The following is a 19368-nucleotide window of genomic DNA, read 5'->3' as shown; positions in this document are numbered from 1 at the left end:
ATATACACACAAATCTAGGCACTTACTTGAATTCTTTGTCTACCAAGAACACCCGACTTTGACTTGCAAGATATCCCAACAAATACATTGGGCGGTCCAAATGATACATTGTGGTTACCTAGTATTAGGATGTAACAACCATCCTTAGATTCTAGTTGATAACAACTTCCAAATCCGAGCAACAAAACATATATGCACAATACCTCGCCTCCAACACAGTAGTTAAGCTTCCAGGAAGAGTTGTTATAAATGAAACAGTCACCAACCCATATACCTGTCCTAACACGCTCATCATTTTCATGGAGAACCTCAAAAGCATCCTCAACACCTTCTTCCTCAGTAGGTCTTCCGCTATCAAAATGTGAGGAAACTAGGTCGCGCTGTATAACAGGATCACCATGTAAGCACTTGGACAATTTATAATCACATATAGAAATTCACAGCATAAGAGTGTTTGTTGGAAAGAATTCTCACGTTGTATTTCAAGATGTAGAATGATGTGTCACTAGCAATGGCTACCAAATCACCACTGTCAGCCCAATATAGATTCTGCAGACGTTATGTGGCAACACTATGAATTAGAGAAGAAACGAACGAGGACAACTGAAGGTAATGATATTAGTTGCCACTATTCCAAATATGTCTTGAAGTAAACTTCCTACAACAAACTGAGACAAGTTAATTGGAGTACCTTTACAGTGACGTCAATACGTTGAATCAGCCTACATTCAGCCCAATCATAAAAGCAGATGAAATCACTTGAACACATAGCTAACAAGGTTCCTCCAAAGATCTTCTCAGCTGAAAAAGTAGGGCGGATACTCCTCTTTTCCTGAAAATGTATTTTCTGAATGAGCCAGATGCAAATATAGCTATCTCCGTGACAGAAATAATACGTCCAACGACAATAGAGACATGCTTTAACAGAACGGCTTAGATCAGACAGAAGGAGGTTTACGAACCTGGAAATTTTTGCTAAATAATTTAATCTTTGATGAGCTTTCTCTAACTGCACACTCCCCCTCCGACGACCAAACGAATTCCAGTCCAGAACCAAATGACCTATTTCTCCAAGCCAAAGCCGTGTAGATAATATACTCCCCGTCACCACAGACCACGACGAACCTCCCATTAGGGTTGTGCTTCAAGCTCTGAGAGTCAAAGTACCCACATATGAGAGACAGATCAACTGAGAGTAGATATATATTCTGAAGACACAGCTTAGTGATACCCACAACTTAGAGGCACTTGCCAATCATACCAGCTATGCAGAAAATGTTTTGCCCAAATGAACTATATAATAAGCCAAAACATCATAAAATCATTGGACCGAGTACTGTAGTAACTAGTAACACTCACTTGCGGATAAAGATCACAGGTCCCCAACTCTTTAACACTCAAGGGCAACCTCTCTCCATCAGTAACCTAAGATAGAGAACAAAAACATACCATCAGGCAAGAAAATAAACACATAGATAATCCTATGCCACAGTATAAGAGTTGCAAATATGGCTTGTACCTCGTAATCTGCACCAATACTTTTGATGTTTGCAGTTTGAATTTCATTATGCTTAGCCCATATGATTTTTCCGGTATTGTCCATGCTAGCAACAGGAATTTCTCGTCCAAGTTTAACCATGATAGTTCCTTCATCATATCCAATTACAACCCTGTGAAACGAAAGTGTGGACAAGGTGAGGTCTCTAAAGATAATTCAATGTGGTAGAGCTCTCAACATCGATTCTAACAAGTCTAAGAATCCTAATTTTCACAAATCCTCAAAGTTCAATGAATGGTGTTCAATATCAACTGAGACAGAACATCTACTCCTGGATAACAGTTCTGACAAGCATCGAATTATTAAAAAGAGGAGGGAGCCAAAATCCAATAACTCACCGGCGTGAACTTTTAATATAACCAATTGCCCAAACTCTCTCGAGGCCGTAATTCAAAGTGTTCTCTAGCCTGCAAGAAAAGTTAGACATTAGGAAATTGGGATTACAGATGGAATGATAGAAGATATTGGTAATGGTAAAAAAACTGAACAAGAATTAAGCCCAGGAGAAGATGGTTTAGCAAAGGCATACAAGAAGCATTTACATATAATATCTCCAACAAAAAACTGTTAATATTATAATACCTGTATGTAGTTGCATGCCAAATACGAACGGTGCCATCTTCAGAACCAGTGATTATAATTGGAAGCTCTGGATGGAAACATACTGCAGATACATTGTGTGTGTGCCCTTCCAGGGTCTGGACACAACTTTTTGTTTGATAGTCCCAGACCTGATTCCCGAAATATAACTAGTAAATAAACTGAAAGCACGTACTGTCCAGTAGAAATGTATCATCTAAAGAGTATTATACAGATGCAGACCTTAGCAGTGTGATCATCAGAGCCGGTAATTAAATAGGGCTTATCACCACCGGTGAAATAATCTACACAATTGACTCCTTTCTGATGGGCATCCAATGTAAAATTTGGGTCTGGGGAACCAAGATTCCAAATCTGAAGATGAACATGCATGTAAGCATAGAATGAGCAATCACTTTCAGAACCCTAAGCGGGCTAAACCATACTCAAGTTCCAAGGTTAGACCATTTCAGTACCTTTATGGTACGATCAAGTGATGCACTGGCAAAAGTGTTGGTGTCTTTTGGATTAAATGTGACTTGCATCACATAGTGCGAGTGTCCCTCGAATATCTGAGTGCAAGCCCAACCCTTTTCCCAGTCCCAAAGCTTTATGAGCATATCATCAGAAGATGACAGCACATATGGAAGGGTCGGATGAACAGCCACACACCTAATGTAGTCTGAATGAGCCTCAAACACTTTAACCTTGTCCATGGTATTGTAGTTGTATACACGGATATACATATCATCAGCTCCTGCCACAACCCATTGCTTTCGCGCTATAAACTTGGCCGATCGAACTGCAAAGTCATACAGAAATCCGAATAATTAACAAACTAAACACAATTACTAAGTACATACAACAATAAAAACATTATGACTAAAGACGCAAAAAGAAAGCAAGCTGTATACCTGGTAATTCGGTCACCTCAAAGGATTTCGCCATCACCTATCAAGCAAGACACAAATTAGACGAAATTCCAATAATCATTAAAACACACTGCGAAACCTTTGGTCATTCCATTTCACATATTGTTCCCTGTAGTACACGTGTATAAGGAAACAGATAAAGAAAATCAAAATTATTCACCCACCTGTGTCTGGTAGTTCCAAATACACAAGGTTCCAGAATACAAACTTGCAAGAATCCTGCGAGACAATGTTTTCCCCATTCTCGTTAGTAGCAGAAAAAAATAAAGGTACAAAACTAAGTAAGTGATCGCAATCAAAGCTAGAAATTACCATGGTTCTGTAGGATGCAGATCCACAGATTTTACTCTCTCGGACCTTTGAGCTAATTTTCTCTGATGCAATAAAAACAAAAATTATCAACACAACGGGATAAAAAAAAAAACCAGAGTGAATACGAAATCAAAACCTATATGGAAATCGAAACAATACCTTGATCTCGAGTCTGAGAGGCTGATTCAACCAAAAGAAAGAAAACAGTAGTCAGTACTCAACAAAACTAATAAGAGGATAAAATTTAAAACACTCTAAACAACAAATTTTACCAAAATCATTCATAAGGAACTTTAACCCAAAAAAAATATACAGAACAGCTCATAGCATAAACCCCAAAACAACTCCAGATCTTCTCAAAAATGCAACATCCAATGATCATTATTCAATTCCACAAAACAAATGTCAAGAGATTACACTCGATTTCACGCCATCGGGATAAAAAAAATTCGAATCAGATTAGACAAATCGAAGAAAAGCACACGATCTGAGATTCAGCAGGTCTCACTCAAATTACGGTTAACCATAGAAGAAAAATGTACGAAATCGAGATCGAAATCGTAAACAGATTCACTCGAGATCTGGAAAACAAAAACAAAAAAAAAGAAAAATTCGCAATACTCACCATGATTACAGATTAAGTGGAGGAAGGCTTGTGTAGCCTTCGGATCTCGTATTATCGCTTAAATCTGCAAATCGGCAGATCGAAGAACCAACGACGTTTAGCTCGCTCGGTCTGATGACGAAAATAACTTGAAATCAGAAAAAAGAAAAATTTTGCTTAAGAACGACTGAGTGAGAATTTTCCGAAATTGCCACTGCATTTTGGGCCTTTTAAAAGCCCATTTCTAAAAGACCTATGCCCAAACTTATGAAATCTCTTCCCTTTGCGCCCTATTTCCACTAGTCTTGGCAACTGTGTAATGTGAAGTGTAGCAAAGTTATACAATTTGCGATTTACTAACTGCGTCAACGTACTACTGAGCAGATATAGTTTCCGAAGCTCTCAGATTGTTGTTGCTACTTTTGCTTCATATGTAAAAACTATAGTAAACCTTGGGTCTTGAAGCAATTGCTTGAGACCCAAAAACGTTACTCTTAAATCATCAATGAAGCTCAAAAGGTTACTCTAAAGTCTAAACTAAGAAAAATAAACATTTTCCATTTTTTTGCTTTTATTGACTATTGAGAGATGAGCATCAACTTTAGTAAACTCCGACTCTAGCTACAGTAAAACATCTATAAATTAATAAGGTTGGGACCATGAAATTTTATTAATTTATAGGAATTTTAATTTATCGATAAATTAATAACATATTAATTTATGAAGAGATTTTCTCATTTTCATAATTTTGAAAAAATTCTATTACAAAATAAGACACTTTTGTTATCATTCACATTTTAAAATAATTTTCNGGTATTGTAGTTGTATACACGGATATACATATCATCAGCTCCTGCCACAACCCATTGCTTTCGCGCTATAAACTTGGCCGATCGAACTGCAAAGTCATACAGAAATCCGAATAATTAACAAACTAAACACANAATTGTTTACTAGATTATATAGGTAAAAATGATAAATGATAGAAATTTAAATTTTACAAGAAATTGCTAGTAATATATCTCATGGTAGTGATGAAGTCGAAAAAGATATTATGATACCTTTAGAACCAGTTAGTAAGAAGCAATTATCGAATCTAAGACTCTCTACAATTTTTGGATGCGATTTGAGAAGATAATAAAAAACAAGATTAGAAATAAACTCTATTAGAATGCAAATTAAAGAATAGCCAAATAACAATAGAGTCATATTTCAATATATATATATATATATATAATTTATATTATTATTAATTTACATAAGATTTCCAAAAAAGTTATTATCTTATTATTTTATTGAAATGTGTTATTTTTTACACCGGTTCAACTCGGAACCGAAAAAAATTTATTAATTTATAGCGAGTATTAATTTACAGAGGTTCTACTGTATATGTATCATAGGAGACGTTTGAAATAACCATGAGTAAACCAAAGAACGTCAAATTACTAAAATTACCAATCTGAATACTCATCAAGTGTTCAATAGTCACGTTAATAATTTATATTAGTCGTGACATAACAAAAATGACCGCATAGCGCAGTGGATTAGCGCGTCTGACTTCGGATCAGAAAGTCGTGGGTTCGACTCCCACTGTGGTCGTTTCCTTTTCTTTCACTTTTTTCTCTATTAAATTTGATCTTGCGACTTTCTTATGATTTTTTAAATTTCTTTTACAAAATTACAAACCATTTATTTTAGAAAAATATATGAAAAGGATAAATCATGATTAGAGTGATGGTAAAATTTACCAAATATAGGAGGAATTAGTTAATGCTGAATTTTTTTATCAAACAAGTATCGGACCTTCACAACAAGGGGTCTGAATCATGTCATTCAAGAGTCAAGACGACGGTCCATGGTATTCCAAAATCGGGTAGGTTTTGGGGGACTGTTGCTCTCTCCAGTTTGCACGTGGGTCCGTTTGTGCACCACTCCGGTACCAAGTATGGGGCATGTGAGCAGTGTATTTGAAGAGAAGAAGAGAGTAGCATAAATCTCTCTCTTGTCACCTTATTTGATAAAGGCTGAATTTGTGTGATAACCAAAATAAAAATAAAAAAGCAAAGGTATGAAAAAAAATATCCAACTAATAAAAAAAATTAGGTGAGTAACCAACCATTAATCAATATACATATTTTTTGAATNTTACTCTCTCGGACCTTTGAGCTAATTTTCTCTGATGCAATAAAAACAAAAATTATCAACACAACGGGATAAAAAAAAAAACCAGAGTGAATACGAAATCAAAACCTATATGGAAATCGAAACAATACCTTGATCTCGAGTCTGAGAGGCTGATTCAACCAAAAGAAAGAAAACAGTAGTCAGTACTCAACAAAACTAATAAGAGGATAAAATTTAAAACACTCTAAACAACAAATTTTACCAAAATCATTCATAAGGAACTTTAACCCAAAAAAAATATACAGAACAGCTCATAGCATAAACCCCAAAACAACTCCAGATCTTCTCAAAAATGCAACATCCAATGATCATTATTCAATTCCACAAAACAAATGTCAAGAGATTACACTCGATTTCACGCCATCGGGATAAAAAAAATTCGAATCAGATTAGACAAATCGAAGAAAAGCACACGATCTGAGATTCAGCAGGTCTCACTCAAATTACGGTTAACCATAGAAGAAAAATGTACGAAATCGAGATCGAAATCGTAAACAGATTCACTCGAGATCTGGAAAACAAAAACAAAAAAAAAGAAAAATTCGCAATACTCACCATGATTACAGATTAAGTGGAGGAAGGCTTGTGTAGCCTTCGGATCTCGTATTATCGCTTAAATCTGCAAATCGGCAGATCGAAGAACCAACGACGTTTAGCTCGCTCGGTCTGATGACGAAAATAACTTGAAATCAGAAAAAAGAAAAATTTTGCTTAAGAACGACTGAGTGAGAATTTTCCGAAATTGCCACTGCATTTTGGGCCTTTTAAAAGCCCATTTCTAAAAGACCTATGCCCAAACTTATGAAATCTCTTCCCTTTGCGCCCTATTTCCACTAGTCTTGGCAACTGTGTAATGTGAAGTGTAGCAAAGTTATACAATTTGCGATTTACTAACTGCGTCAACGTACTACTGAGCAGATATAGTTTCCGAAGCTCTCAGATTGTTGTTGCTACTTTTGCTTCATATGTAAAAACTATAGTAAACCTTGGGTCTTGAAGCAATTGCTTGAGACCCAAAAACGTTACTCTTAAATCATCAATGAAGCTCAAAAGGTTACTCTAAAGTCTAAACTAAGAAAAATAAACATTTTCCATTTTTTTGCTTTTATTGACTATTGAGAGATGAGCATCAACTTTAGTAAACTCCGACTCTAGCTACAGTAAAACATCTATAAATTAATAAGGTTGGGACCATGAAATTTTATTAATTTATAGGAATTTTAATTTATCGATAAATTAATAACATATTAATTTATGAAGAGATTTTCTCATTTTCATAATTTTGAAAAAATTCTATTACAAAATAAGACACTTTTGTTATCATTCACATTTTAAAATAATTTTCTTAATTTATATAATCTTGGCTATCGCAATAGGATGAATGTCAATTGTTTACTAGATTATATAGGTAAAAATGATAAATGATAGAAATTTAAATTTTACAAGAAATTGCTAGTAATATATCTCATGGTAGTGATGAAGTCGAAAAAGATATTATGATACCTTTAGAACCAGTTAGTAAGAAGCAATTATCGAATCTAAGACTCTCTACAATTTTTGGATGCGATTTGAGAAGATAATAAAAAACAAGATTAGAAATAAACTCTATTAGAATGCAAATTAAAGAATAGCCAAATAACAATAGAGTCATATTTCAATATATATATATATATATATAATTTATATTATTATTAATTTACATAAGATTTCCAAAAAAGTTATTATCTTATTATTTTATTGAAATGTGTTATTTTTTACACCGGTTCAACTCGGAACCGAAAAAAATTTATTAATTTATAGCGAGTATTAATTTACAGAGGTTCTACTGTATATGTATCATAGGAGACGTTTGAAATAACCATGAGTAAACCAAAGAACGTCAAATTACTAAAATTACCAATCTGAATACTCATCAAGTGTTCAATAGTCACGTTAATAATTTATATTAGTCGTGACATAACAAAAATGACCGCATAGCGCAGTGGATTAGCGCGTCTGACTTCGGATCAGAAAGTCGTGGGTTCGACTCCCACTGTGGTCGTTTCCTTTTCTTTCACTTTTTTCTCTATTAAATTTGATCTTGCGACTTTCTTATGATTTTTTAAATTTCTTTTACAAAATTACAAACCATTTATTTTAGAAAAATATATGAAAAGGATAAATCATGATTAGAGTGATGGTAAAATTTACCAAATATAGGAGGAATTAGTTAATGCTGAATTTTTTTATCAAACAAGTATCGGACCTTCACAACAAGGGGTCTGAATCATGTCATTCAAGAGTCAAGACGACGGTCCATGGTATTCCAAAATCGGGTAGGTTTTGGGGGACTGTTGCTCTCTCCAGTTTGCACGTGGGTCCGTTTGTGCACCACTCCGGTACCAAGTATGGGGCATGTGAGCAGTGTATTTGAAGAGAAGAAGAGAGTAGCATAAATCTCTCTCTTGTCACCTTATTTGATAAAGGCTGAATTTGTGTGATAACCAAAATAAAAATAAAAAAGCAAAGGTATGAAAAAAAATATCCAACTAATAAAAAAAATTAGGTGAGTAACCAACCATTAATCAATATACATATTTTTTGAATATAGGGAAGAATTCATCTTTCTATACATCCTAAATTTAAACATAGTGAACTATTCATTAGCCTCTCTTTCTATTTTAAGAGAAACCTAATTTTGGAGGTTTAAAAGGTTATGATGAAACATAAAAATTCCTTTCAATTTCTCCATTGTTTTTCAAAGAAANGGAAATCGAAACAATACCTTGATCTCGAGTCTGAGAGGCTGATTCAACCAAAAGAAAGAAAACAGTAGTCAGTACTCAACAAAACTAATAAGAGGATAAAATTTAAAACACTCTAAACAACAAATTTTACCAAAATCATTCATAAGGAACTTTAACCCAAAAAAAATATACAGAACAGCTCATAGCATAAACCCCAAAACAACTCCAGATCTTCTCAAAAATGCAACATCCAATGATCATTATTCAATTCCACAAAACAAATGTCAAGAGATTACACTCGATTTCACGCCATCGGGATAAAAAAAATTCGAATCAGATTAGACAAATCGAAGAAAAGCACACGATCTGAGATTCAGCAGGTCTCACTCAAATTACGGTTAACCATAGAAGAAAAATGTACGAAATCGAGATCGAAATCGTAAACAGATTCACTCGAGATCTGGAAAACAAAAACAAAAAAAAAGAAAAATTCGCAATACTCACCATGATTACAGATTAAGTGGAGGAAGGCTTGTGTAGCCTTCGGATCTCGTATTATCGCTTAAATCTGCAAATCGGCAGATCGAAGAACCAACGACGTTTAGCTCGCTCGGTCTGATGACGAAAATAACTTGAAATCAGAAAAAAGAAAAATTTTGCTTAAGAACGACTGAGTGAGAATTTTCCGAAATTGCCACTGCATTTTGGGCCTTTTAAAAGCCCATTTCTAAAAGACCTATGCCCAAACTTATGAAATCTCTTCCCTTTGCGCCCTATTTCCACTAGTCTTGGCAACTGTGTAATGTGAAGTGTAGCAAAGTTATACAATTTGCGATTTACTAACTGCGTCAACGTACTACTGAGCAGATATAGTTTCCGAAGCTCTCAGATTGTTGTTGCTACTTTTGCTTCATATGTAAAAACTATAGTAAACCTTGGGTCTTGAAGCAATTGCTTGAGACCCAAAAACGTTACTCTTAAATCATCAATGAAGCTCAAAAGGTTACTCTAAAGTCTAAACTAAGAAAAATAAACATTTTCCATTTTTTTGCTTTTATTGACTATTGAGAGATGAGCATCAACTTTAGTAAACTCCGACTCTAGCTACAGTAAAACATCTATAAATTAATAAGGTTGGGACCATGAAATTTTATTAATTTATAGGAATTTTAATTTATCGATAAATTAATAACATATTAATTTATGAAGAGATTTTCTCATTTTCATAATTTTGAAAAAATTCTATTACAAAATAAGACACTTTTGTTATCATTCACATTTTAAAATAATTTTCTTAATTTATATAATCTTGGCTATCGCAATAGGATGAATGTCAATTGTTTACTAGATTATATAGGTAAAAATGATAAATGATAGAAATTTAAATTTTACAAGAAATTGCTAGTAATATATCTCATGGTAGTGATGAAGTCGAAAAAGATATTATGATACCTTTAGAACCAGTTAGTAAGAAGCAATTATCGAATCTAAGACTCTCTACAATTTTTGGATGCGATTTGAGAAGATAATAAAAAACAAGATTAGAAATAAACTCTATTAGAATGCAAATTAAAGAATAGCCAAATAACAATAGAGTCATATTTCAATATATATATATATATATATAATTTATATTATTATTAATTTACATAAGATTTCCAAAAAAGTTATTATCTTATTATTTTATTGAAATGTGTTATTTTTTACACCGGTTCAACTCGGAACCGAAAAAAATTTATTAATTTATAGCGAGTATTAATTTACAGAGGTTCTACTGTATATGTATCATAGGAGACGTTTGAAATAACCATGAGTAAACCAAAGAACGTCAAATTACTAAAATTACCAATCTGAATACTCATCAAGTGTTCAATAGTCACGTTAATAATTTATATTAGTCGTGACATAACAAAAATGACCGCATAGCGCAGTGGATTAGCGCGTCTGACTTCGGATCAGAAAGTCGTGGGTTCGACTCCCACTGTGGTCGTTTCCTTTTCTTTCACTTTTTTCTCTATTAAATTTGATCTTGCGACTTTCTTATGATTTTTTAAATTTCTTTTACAAAATTACAAACCATTTATTTTAGAAAAATATATGAAAAGGATAAATCATGATTAGAGTGATGGTAAAATTTACCAAATATAGGAGGAATTAGTTAATGCTGAATTTTTTTATCAAACAAGTATCGGACCTTCACAACAAGGGGTCTGAATCATGTCATTCAAGAGTCAAGACGACGGTCCATGGTATTCCAAAATCGGGTAGGTTTTGGGGGACTGTTGCTCTCTCCAGTTTGCACGTGGGTCCGTTTGTGCACCACTCCGGTACCAAGTATGGGGCATGTGAGCAGTGTATTTGAAGAGAAGAAGAGAGTAGCATAAATCTCTCTCTTGTCACCTTATTTGATAAAGGCTGAATTTGTGTGATAACCAAAATAAAAATAAAAAAGCAAAGGTATGAAAAAAAATATCCAACTAATAAAAAAAATTAGGTGAGTAACCAACCATTAATCAATATACATATTTTTTGAATATAGGGAAGAATTCATCTTTCTATACATCCTAAATTTAAACATAGTGAACTATTCATTAGCCTCTCTTTCTATTTTAAGAGAAACCTAATTTTGGAGGTTTAAAAGGTTATGATGAAACATAAAAATTCCTTTCAATTTCTCCATTGTTTTTCAAAGAAATTTCTTCTTGTTAGTAAAAATGGTGATGGACAGAGAAGAAAGGAGAAGAAAAATTATGGAACGAGGATCAGATCGTTTGGCGTTAATCACAGGCCAAATACATAACTTTGATCCTTCATCACCGTCGTCTTCTTCCTCATCATCAGCTTCTCACAACCGCACATACAGCGAATCTAGTTTCATGCCACAAACTCAATCTGCGCATCATCTTATTCAAGAAAGCCCATCTCTTAAGTACCATTTCAAAGGTACGTACACAAATTAATTAAAACTGTATATATCTTCTCTTTCCTGTAACATTCTTCGTATAATAAAAATTTATACATGTTGAAAATATTAACATAACTTGTTACACAATGTTGCGTGTGGAACCATCGAGACTTGAATTTGTTAATGGTTTATTATTGTCTTTGCTACGTATGAAAGCAGAGGAAGTAAAGGAAAGATCAGAAGAACCAAAACTTTCGTCGAGTGTTCTTAGCAAACCCTTAAAAAGTGAACCTGTTACAAAACCAGAGGAAGCAACAAGATCAGTAAAGAGTCAAAACCAACGACCTAGGAGTTTCTTCAGCTCCAAGAAACTCAACGCTAGCATCATAAGCTCAGAAAGAACTCGGAGTTTGAGCTCTCTCGCAATAGCTGCGTTTGTGATTCTACTCCCAAGATTGAACATTATAAGCTCAGGCAGTGTCTTGACACTGAGACCTCTTTGGCTGCTGATTCTTACAGACTGTGCTATTGTAATGTCTCATCTGACCGTGGAAGCATCTGGAGGAGGACTGAGCCATGAGATGGAAGATGAAGGAAAGGGTAAAAACGGTGAAAACTGGTCTGATGCAGAGAAGCTTCTAGAAAGAGGAGTTGTTGTGTATCAAGCTCTCCGTGGAATGTTCATAGATTGTAGTCTTTATATGGTTGCTGTTATTTGTGGAGACTCTCTTCTCTAAGTTTTTTTTTCTGTTTTCTACAGTTTTTCTTCATATTCTCAATTTTGATATTGTCACTTTCTTTATGGAAAATAATACTAATATTTTTTTCCAATTTCTTGGAGTATTTCTTATTCTTTTTTTTTCGTTTTTTCTTGCCCTATGATTTCAGCCGGGAACGTCTCAATTATTTTGTAACAAAGGTAATGATTACTGCTTTTTAGCTTTATGTATCTTTCCTTATCTTCAGTGCTACTAGAAAGTACTAATATAAAGAAGAAAATGGTATTTTTATTAGACGTATTGAAAAGTAGGCCAAAACTTTCAAACATTATGATCCAAAACTAAGAAGAAAATAAGAAATCTAGCTGCTCTTTCTATCTTGATATTAAAATTAAAAACACAATACGAAAGTAACGATATCAAAACCTATGAAAAAAAATAGTTTCTTATGAGATAACATTTTGTAACCTTTTAACTCATAACACCAAGTAAATAAATAGGTATTTTTGTCGTTGTGATATATATGACCTGAAAAGGGTAAAGATTATCTAAAGAAGATGAGTGACAATGAGAAACCCAAAGAGAGAGGAAGTGGTGATGTCCTAATCGACCCACTCCCACCGCTTATCCTCTCCAATCACTTCATTTCCTCTTTACCATATAAATCTTAAAATCTCCAAACCCTTTTCTGTTGCATATAAATAGAGTATGGTCCACCATTTCTCATTTTTTCACCAAAACATACTTTCATAATAATAATTAGTTTCGTTTGCTTACAAAATTCATAACGATATATATTATGTCATCAAACTATCTTCTTAAAAAGTTTTATATCGGATATACACTAGAACAAAAATTTCTGACCTCATGGTTTCTTTCCGAACACAACTCTCAAGACGTGCAGCAAAGCCATTAGCCACGTGTGAACGTTTCGATTTATTGTTTGGCGACAACTCTTCTACACAATACCTAAAAGATAAATATGTAATTAAATTATTTTTTATTTCAAAAAAGCGTGAATAGTTTTATTATTGCTTTTGTCATTAAGAGTGACTAGTATTTATACTCGACGTGTCTTTTCTTTTCGTAAACCACACACACAACATCTTAAATAAGAAGAATCTTTAAAAAATGTGTTACAAAATTCTTCCACCTCTTGTTACTCCTTCGGGGAGCTTCCACGAAAATACTCCGGTGGCAGAAGTGACGACAGTGGCAACGTCAGAGGTGGAAACCACAGCTGGTCACCGTAACGGTGGCGGTGGAAAGAAGAAGTGCGTATGTTCACCGTCGAAGCATCCAAGATCGTTCAAGTGTAGGTATCATCAACATGAATATCAATGGCTTCCTTCATCTTCTTCTTCTTCTTCGACTCTCCACAAATAACACATATCATCCAATTCATCATGTAATCAATAATTATAGTTTTTATATCTTATTACTCATGGTTATTTAATTGAGTATTTCAATCAAAGTAGAAATTGTGTTGTGGTTCTTGTTTTTTTATATACCGATCTTGTTTAATCTACGGCTGCAATGGAACAGTGGCTCGTTTCAAGATAATTTTTCTTTTTTTATTGTCTTTAGTCTCAGATAAATAAATCTCAAACAATTTCAAACACTCAACACAAAAACAGATGTAAAAAATTTTTTCTGAATAAATTTTATATTTTATTCAAAAAAAAAATTGTTTAATTCTCAAAATTCTAAATTTTGATAGAATATTCGTTTTAAAGTAATACGGTAGAATTTCTATAAATTAATATTCGATAAATTAATAATATTTATAAATTAATAAAAAATTTTGGTCTTAAATTAGTATTAGTATAATTTTAGACATTATTCGATAATATAGTAAAATAATAAGTTTTTTAAAATTTTTTTATAAATATATGGTTCTATTAATAATATAAATTAATAATTATATAAAATTATTTAAATATGTATATATATATTAATTTTTACAAGATATCATTTTTAAAATTTTTATATATAAAAATTTTAAAGTAATATCGTTAAAATATGATAATTATTATTTTTTGTAATTAAATTTATAAAAATATTAGTTGTAACGATTGAATTTTATTTTTCATATTTTTAATTAAATTAAGAAAGTTTTTTGAAAAATAAAATTTTTTATAAATTAATAGATTTTGATGGTTCAAATATTATTAATTTATAAGATTTTAATGTACATGGTTATTATAGTTTCTCTATAATTAATCGTTTTCGCTTCTAATCGATCGCAAAAAAAAAAAAACAAAATTGTAAGACTTCACAAGGCATTTCCACATGGTCTAATCAAATTATTTAATGATTAATCTTATAATGAGAATATGAGATATTGTGTCGAGATGGATTGGTAACAAAGTTGTCACATCTCAAAACTGATAAGCGATAAGGGGGAAACATGAGATGCACATAATTTCATTAGTGAACATTCATTAACACTAACATATGTGAAGGTCAATCATCATAAGCTCATAGCCCATGAATGTAATTGATCTCGTCGATGATGTACAGAAGAGTCAACCCATTCTGGTACATGTAAAAAGTTCCCCGCACACAAACTAATTTAAAAGACACGTTGCCTCAATGATTTGGTTTGGTTTGGTTCAAGACAAGACTCATCATCTTTTATTTTGTTTTCTTTTCTATTCAAATCATTTAAAGTAGGCAAACACTATATTGTAGGATTAATTTGAAGCTATATCCTAATTTTTATTATAAATATAAATCTACATTATAAATATTTAGTATTTGAAAATACTTAATATTATATTTAAATAATATTTTTGTCCTTAAGTACCACAAGATTATTAGTAACACTTTCAATATAATAAAAAGTTAGGATAATTAATCTTAGTATGGTAGCATTTTTGATGAGGTGATGCTCTTGTGTGTAAGTCGTAGTTGCGTAACTAATGAGAAGGGTCTCAAAATCATCTGGACTTGGTAAGCTTGATAAGTTTTCCTCCATATATGTAAAATCTTAATTAATTAGGAGCTATCTCAATATTTTTTTGCAATTAAAACTTAGATGTATTTAAGATATTACTATACCATTTGTATTATTCGATAAAGATTCATCCTAAACTAAAGAAGTCCTCTCAAAATAGGATCCAAAGTATAATTATGATGTAATGCATAATAATAGTATCAAGTTACATAAAAGTTAATGATATAACAGTATATTTAGTTTTTTTTTAAGTGATTAAAAATCTTAAAAACCACTAAAAGTTTATGACAATCAATCAGTTTCCATAGTTTTATTCTATTAAATCTCAGTTATATTTTTTATAATGTATAAAAAAATATAAGGAAGAAGGAAGAAAGAAGAAGATTTACTTAAGTAAGATTGTTTAATTTGATTTTTAAATTTTTACAACAGGTGAAAATCCACTAAATCCGTGAAAATTGTTTAATTTGATTTTGTCTTGGTGGAAATTTTATGGTATTTCTGAATTTTCAATGTATGAACTAAAAAAAATCTTAGCACTACATTTGTACTTTGTAGTATGAATGGTTTAAATGTGGTTTGGATTTCGGTTAGATTTCAAGTAATAAACATATAAATGTCCTTAATTTTTCAAGATAAATTAATTTTAAATTGGTGTTGTTCTTTTGTTGGATTTATGATTACGATTGGTATTCGGTTTCTCATACAAAAGTTGCATTCAGTTAAACAACTTAGGCAACATCAACGAAAGATGTTGGATTTGTTGATCGTTTTCTTAAGAAGAACTGAAGAAGTCCTTTTTTGGTTTAACTAAGAATACTTGTGCTTATTTTCAAGTCCCTTGTTTCTTTTGATTTCATTTAATTAAAAGGGAAAGTCGAGAAATAGCTGTATTATTGCGATGTACAATTCGATTTCTAATAAGTCGAAAATTTCATTCGGTTGGGATCAGGTCGGTTTATTACTTTATTTTAAACAACCCTTTAATCTACAAATGGGCTATATACTGATCTGTTAAGGTTTTAAGTGGGCTTTAATTGAAAGCCCATACCCGACCATGGCGAAAGCGCCGATAAAAAACCGCCAACTTCCGAGTAAGAAATACAAAGAAGACGAAGAAGAAGAGTGGAATGAATTGGAACTAACGAGGAGAAGCATAAGATCTGAGTGAGTGTTGGTGCGGGATTTAGCACCCCCGACATACCAAACTAAACCAGAAAGAAAATTTGGTTATTTAATTGGGAATCCGGTTAAGTACTCAGTTAGGTCATTTAAGCCCGCTTCGGATAGAAGAAGCCCAACCTCGAGGGTGAAGAACCGACTTCCACTTCGTCCGGCGGCCGAACTAAGAGATAGAGTAACTTTCCTTATTTCAGTTCGTCTGATAAGGAAAGTTAATATATTGTGCGATTTATAACTATGTATAAAGGGGAAAAGACTTCTCCATTGTAAAGCATCCATCATTGAATACAATTATTGAGTTCTCTTCTTGTTCTTAGCAATAGAAACTCTAATTCTTAAAAGATCAATTCCTTTTCTTCTAACAATCAAAGCTTAGATTGATTTTCTAGAGGGTTTACTTTACCGAATTTATTCTCCCCCATAAACAAATTCATTGTGGAAATCCAGTTTCTACAGTGAGTTAAATAGCTATCATGTCAAAGAACACTGAACCTTCTTCTTCTCTTCCTACTCAAAGGTATAAGCTTTGTGGTACTCTCTCTGTGGTCTCTTCGATCAAACTCTTGCTTCGATCTCGTTTAGTATGGCTTTTTCCTGCTTGGGTCATTGTAAAGAACTGAACTTTTCAGTTAACAATGAACCGAATTCATTAGTGTCTTTGCTCTGCTTACTTACAGATTTTGAGATTGATTCATTTGGTTATGTCTGTCTCAAACTCCAATCTTGATGTGTTTATGATCTCTGTTCTCCATGTCTTGGTTTCAATCTCTTTGCTTTACATGATGATCTAAGATATCTTGGATCAGTTTTACTAGTTCTTGTTCAATAAACTAGTGATACACATTGGCTGGCTCTGTAGAGCAGTCTTTACAATCTGTCAACTTCAGATTTGTAATTTTGTGTTCCCATATGACTCATCCTACCTCATTTGCACGTTTTCTTTTGTAAAGTGGTTTTGTGGTCCTTTCTTTGCCCCATTGTAGTTTTGTGGCCGTGGTCAACTTATGAATAAAGTTCGTCTGTTTATTGTGTGTGTGTGGTCTTTAGTTTATTGTAGCATCAAACTTATAGTACATTGATTTGAATATCAACAGCTACTATGATACTATGTTGTGGCTTTGTTTCGGTGTAATTACTTACTTTATTTTGATCTATTGTGTTTTTGATTTGACAGGTTGTTAGGTAAAGTGGCATTGATCACTGGAGGAGCCACTGGGATAGGAGAGAGCATTGCTCGTCTGTTCCACAAGCACGGCGCTAGAGTCTGCATTGTTGATTTGCAAGATGATCTCGGAGGTGAGGTATGTAAAATTCTGATTAGTGGTGAGTCGGGGAAGGAGACAGCTTGTTTCATCCATGGTGATGTTAGCAAAGAATGCGACATTAGCAATGCGGTTGACTTTGCAGTCAAGCAATTTGGAACGCTTGACATACTTTCAACAATGCAGGCTTATGCGGAGCACCATGCTCTGATATCCGTAACAGTAGTTTGGCTGAATTTGAGAAGATCTTTGATGTGAACGTGAAAGGAGCTTTTCTCGGGATGAAACATGCAGCTCGTGTAATGATCCCTGAGAAGAAAGGGTCTATAGTTTCTTTATGTAGTGTAGGAGGTGTCGTGGGAGGTGTTGGTCCGCATGCTTATGTTGGTTCCAAGCACGCTGTTCTAGGCTTGACTAGGAGTGTTGCAGCCGAGCTTGGACAGCACGGGATACGTGTGAACTGTGTTTCACCTTATGCGGTTGCAACCGAACTTGCGATGGCTCATTTGCCAAAGGAAGAGAGAACGGAAGATGCATTTGTTGGTTTCAGGAACTTTGCGGCTACGAACGCGAATCTAAAAGGAGTCGAACTGACGGTTGATGATGTCGCAAACGCTGTTCTGTTTTTGGCGAGCGATGAAGCGCGGTACATAAGCGGAGATAATCTGATGATTGATGGAGGGTTCACTTGCACTAACCACTCTTTTAAAGTCTTCAGGTGATTGATACATTTTGCTAATGGATGTTGTTGAATTGTTTACTGTCAGTTTATCATGTCTCTTGGATAATTTAACTGGAGCTTATTGTGGACTTCTAGTTTTCATTGTTACCTTTAGAGATTGTAGAAACATATTTGTTTGATGTGTTACAATTTCTTTTTGATAATGCTGTTTACTAAACAAGGATTATAGTGAAACCAAACATAATCTCTTGTGCTCTCTAGATCAAATGCTACAAATGTGAACCAGTCTGATCATCAGCGTATAGGAATGTAATAATTTGATTATCGGTTAATTATAATATCTTACTTGCATTACAAATTACATTAAAAATCCGATATTGGATTGGGCACATTTACAATCATATTCATCTCCAAGATCATAATGTTCATATTCCTTACCATGTAAATCTTGTTTTTGTTCCGAATAAAATACCAAATAACAAAAACAAAAGATATAAAAAACAAAAAACCAAATTATGATCTGTATAACATGTATTATTCTTCCATCTTCTATACAAGATTTTGTATATCACAATAGTAATCATTTAGAAGAGAAATAAACTCTGAGGTAACCAAAAAAACAATTTACCGCATAATCTCTTGTTGCTCTCTAAATCAAATGCTGTAAAACCAACATTTTTTCTCAAAAATCCGAGTGGCGTCTAAGAATATAATATATTAAATATTAGTTGACTCTCTATTCTATAGTAGCATTACAAATTTAC

At 33.2% G+C, this 19368-nt stretch overlaps 3 protein-coding genes, 1 long non-coding RNA gene, 3 other non-coding genes and 1 pseudogene across 7 annotated transcripts in view; 6 read left to right on the top strand and 2 right to left on the bottom strand.

Moving 5' to 3' along the window:
* The window catches only part of LOC104744093 (coatomer subunit beta'-2), a gene marked incomplete in the record, with an annotated part of 6277 nt that extends 2138 nt beyond the window's left edge, over nucleotides 1–4139 (bottom strand). The window contains 16 exon segments of the mRNA XM_010465116.2: nucleotides 27–118; nucleotides 204–380; nucleotides 475–549; nucleotides 692–832; nucleotides 963–1151; nucleotides 1360–1425; nucleotides 1520–1670; nucleotides 1897–1965; nucleotides 2141–2289; nucleotides 2381–2512; nucleotides 2614–2939; nucleotides 3052–3088; nucleotides 3234–3288; nucleotides 3382–3443; nucleotides 3541–3561; nucleotides 4007–4139. Of these exon segments, the coding sequence (XP_010463418.1) occupies nucleotides 27–118; nucleotides 204–380; nucleotides 475–549; nucleotides 692–832; nucleotides 963–1151; nucleotides 1360–1425; nucleotides 1520–1670; nucleotides 1897–1965; nucleotides 2141–2289; nucleotides 2381–2512; nucleotides 2614–2939; nucleotides 3052–3088; nucleotides 3234–3288; nucleotides 3382–3443; nucleotides 3541–3561; nucleotides 4007–4009 (1745 nt within the window).
* TRNAR-UCG lies at nucleotides 5511–5584 on the top strand. Its single transcript has one exon. It is a non-coding gene; the product is annotated as a tRNA-Arg (tRNA).
* On the bottom strand, nucleotides 6128–6866 carry LOC104742742. The gene is made up of 3 exons (XR_760572.2): nucleotides 6725–6866; nucleotides 6259–6279; nucleotides 6128–6161 (listed from the first exon to the last, which is right to left on the bottom strand). It is a non-coding gene; the product is annotated as an uncharacterized LOC104742742 (long non-coding RNA).
* On the top strand, nucleotides 8137–8210 carry TRNAR-UCG. The gene has a single exon. It is a non-coding gene; the product is annotated as a tRNA-Arg (tRNA).
* On the top strand, nucleotides 10812–10885 carry TRNAR-UCG. Its single transcript has one exon. It is a non-coding gene; the product is annotated as a tRNA-Arg (tRNA).
* On the top strand, nucleotides 11569–12588 carry LOC104742740. The gene is made up of 2 exons (XM_010463771.2): nucleotides 11569–11838; nucleotides 12020–12588. Exons 1-2 carry the CDS (start codon nucleotides 11610–11612, stop codon nucleotides 12535–12537), a joined length of 747 nt encoding a protein of 248 aa, XP_010462073.1. The 5' UTR covers nucleotides 11569–11609; the 3' UTR covers nucleotides 12538–12588.
* LOC104742739 lies at nucleotides 13593–14027 on the top strand. Its single transcript, XM_010463770.1, has one exon. It carries the CDS (start codon nucleotides 13651–13653, stop codon nucleotides 13903–13905), a length of 255 nt encoding a protein of 84 aa, XP_010462072.1. The 5' UTR covers nucleotides 13593–13650; the 3' UTR covers nucleotides 13906–14027.
* On the top strand, nucleotides 17077–18843 carry LOC104742738 (annotated as a pseudogene).

This window comes from Camelina sativa, chromosome 14 (genome assembly GCF_000633955.1).
Source record: "Camelina sativa cultivar DH55 chromosome 14, Cs, whole genome shotgun sequence".
Classification (NCBI taxonomy): domain Eukaryota; kingdom Viridiplantae; phylum Streptophyta; class Magnoliopsida; order Brassicales; family Brassicaceae; genus Camelina; species Camelina sativa.
The sequence above is the reverse complement of the archived record's forward strand: the minus strand, read 5'-3'. Positions and strand labels throughout refer to the sequence as shown.

Coding starts and splice junctions, on each gene's coding strand:
- LOC104742740 (XM_010463771.2), top strand. CDS start 11,610: ATGGTGATGGACAGAGAAGAAAGGAGAAGAAAAATTATGGAACGAGGA. Junction 11,839..12,019: donor TCTTAAGTACCATTTCAAAG/GTACGTACACAA, acceptor GTATGAAAGCAG/AGGAAGTAAAGGAAAGATCA.
- LOC104742739 (XM_010463770.1), top strand. CDS start 13,651: ATGTGTTACAAAATTCTTCCACCTCTTGTTACTCCTTCGGGGAGCTTC.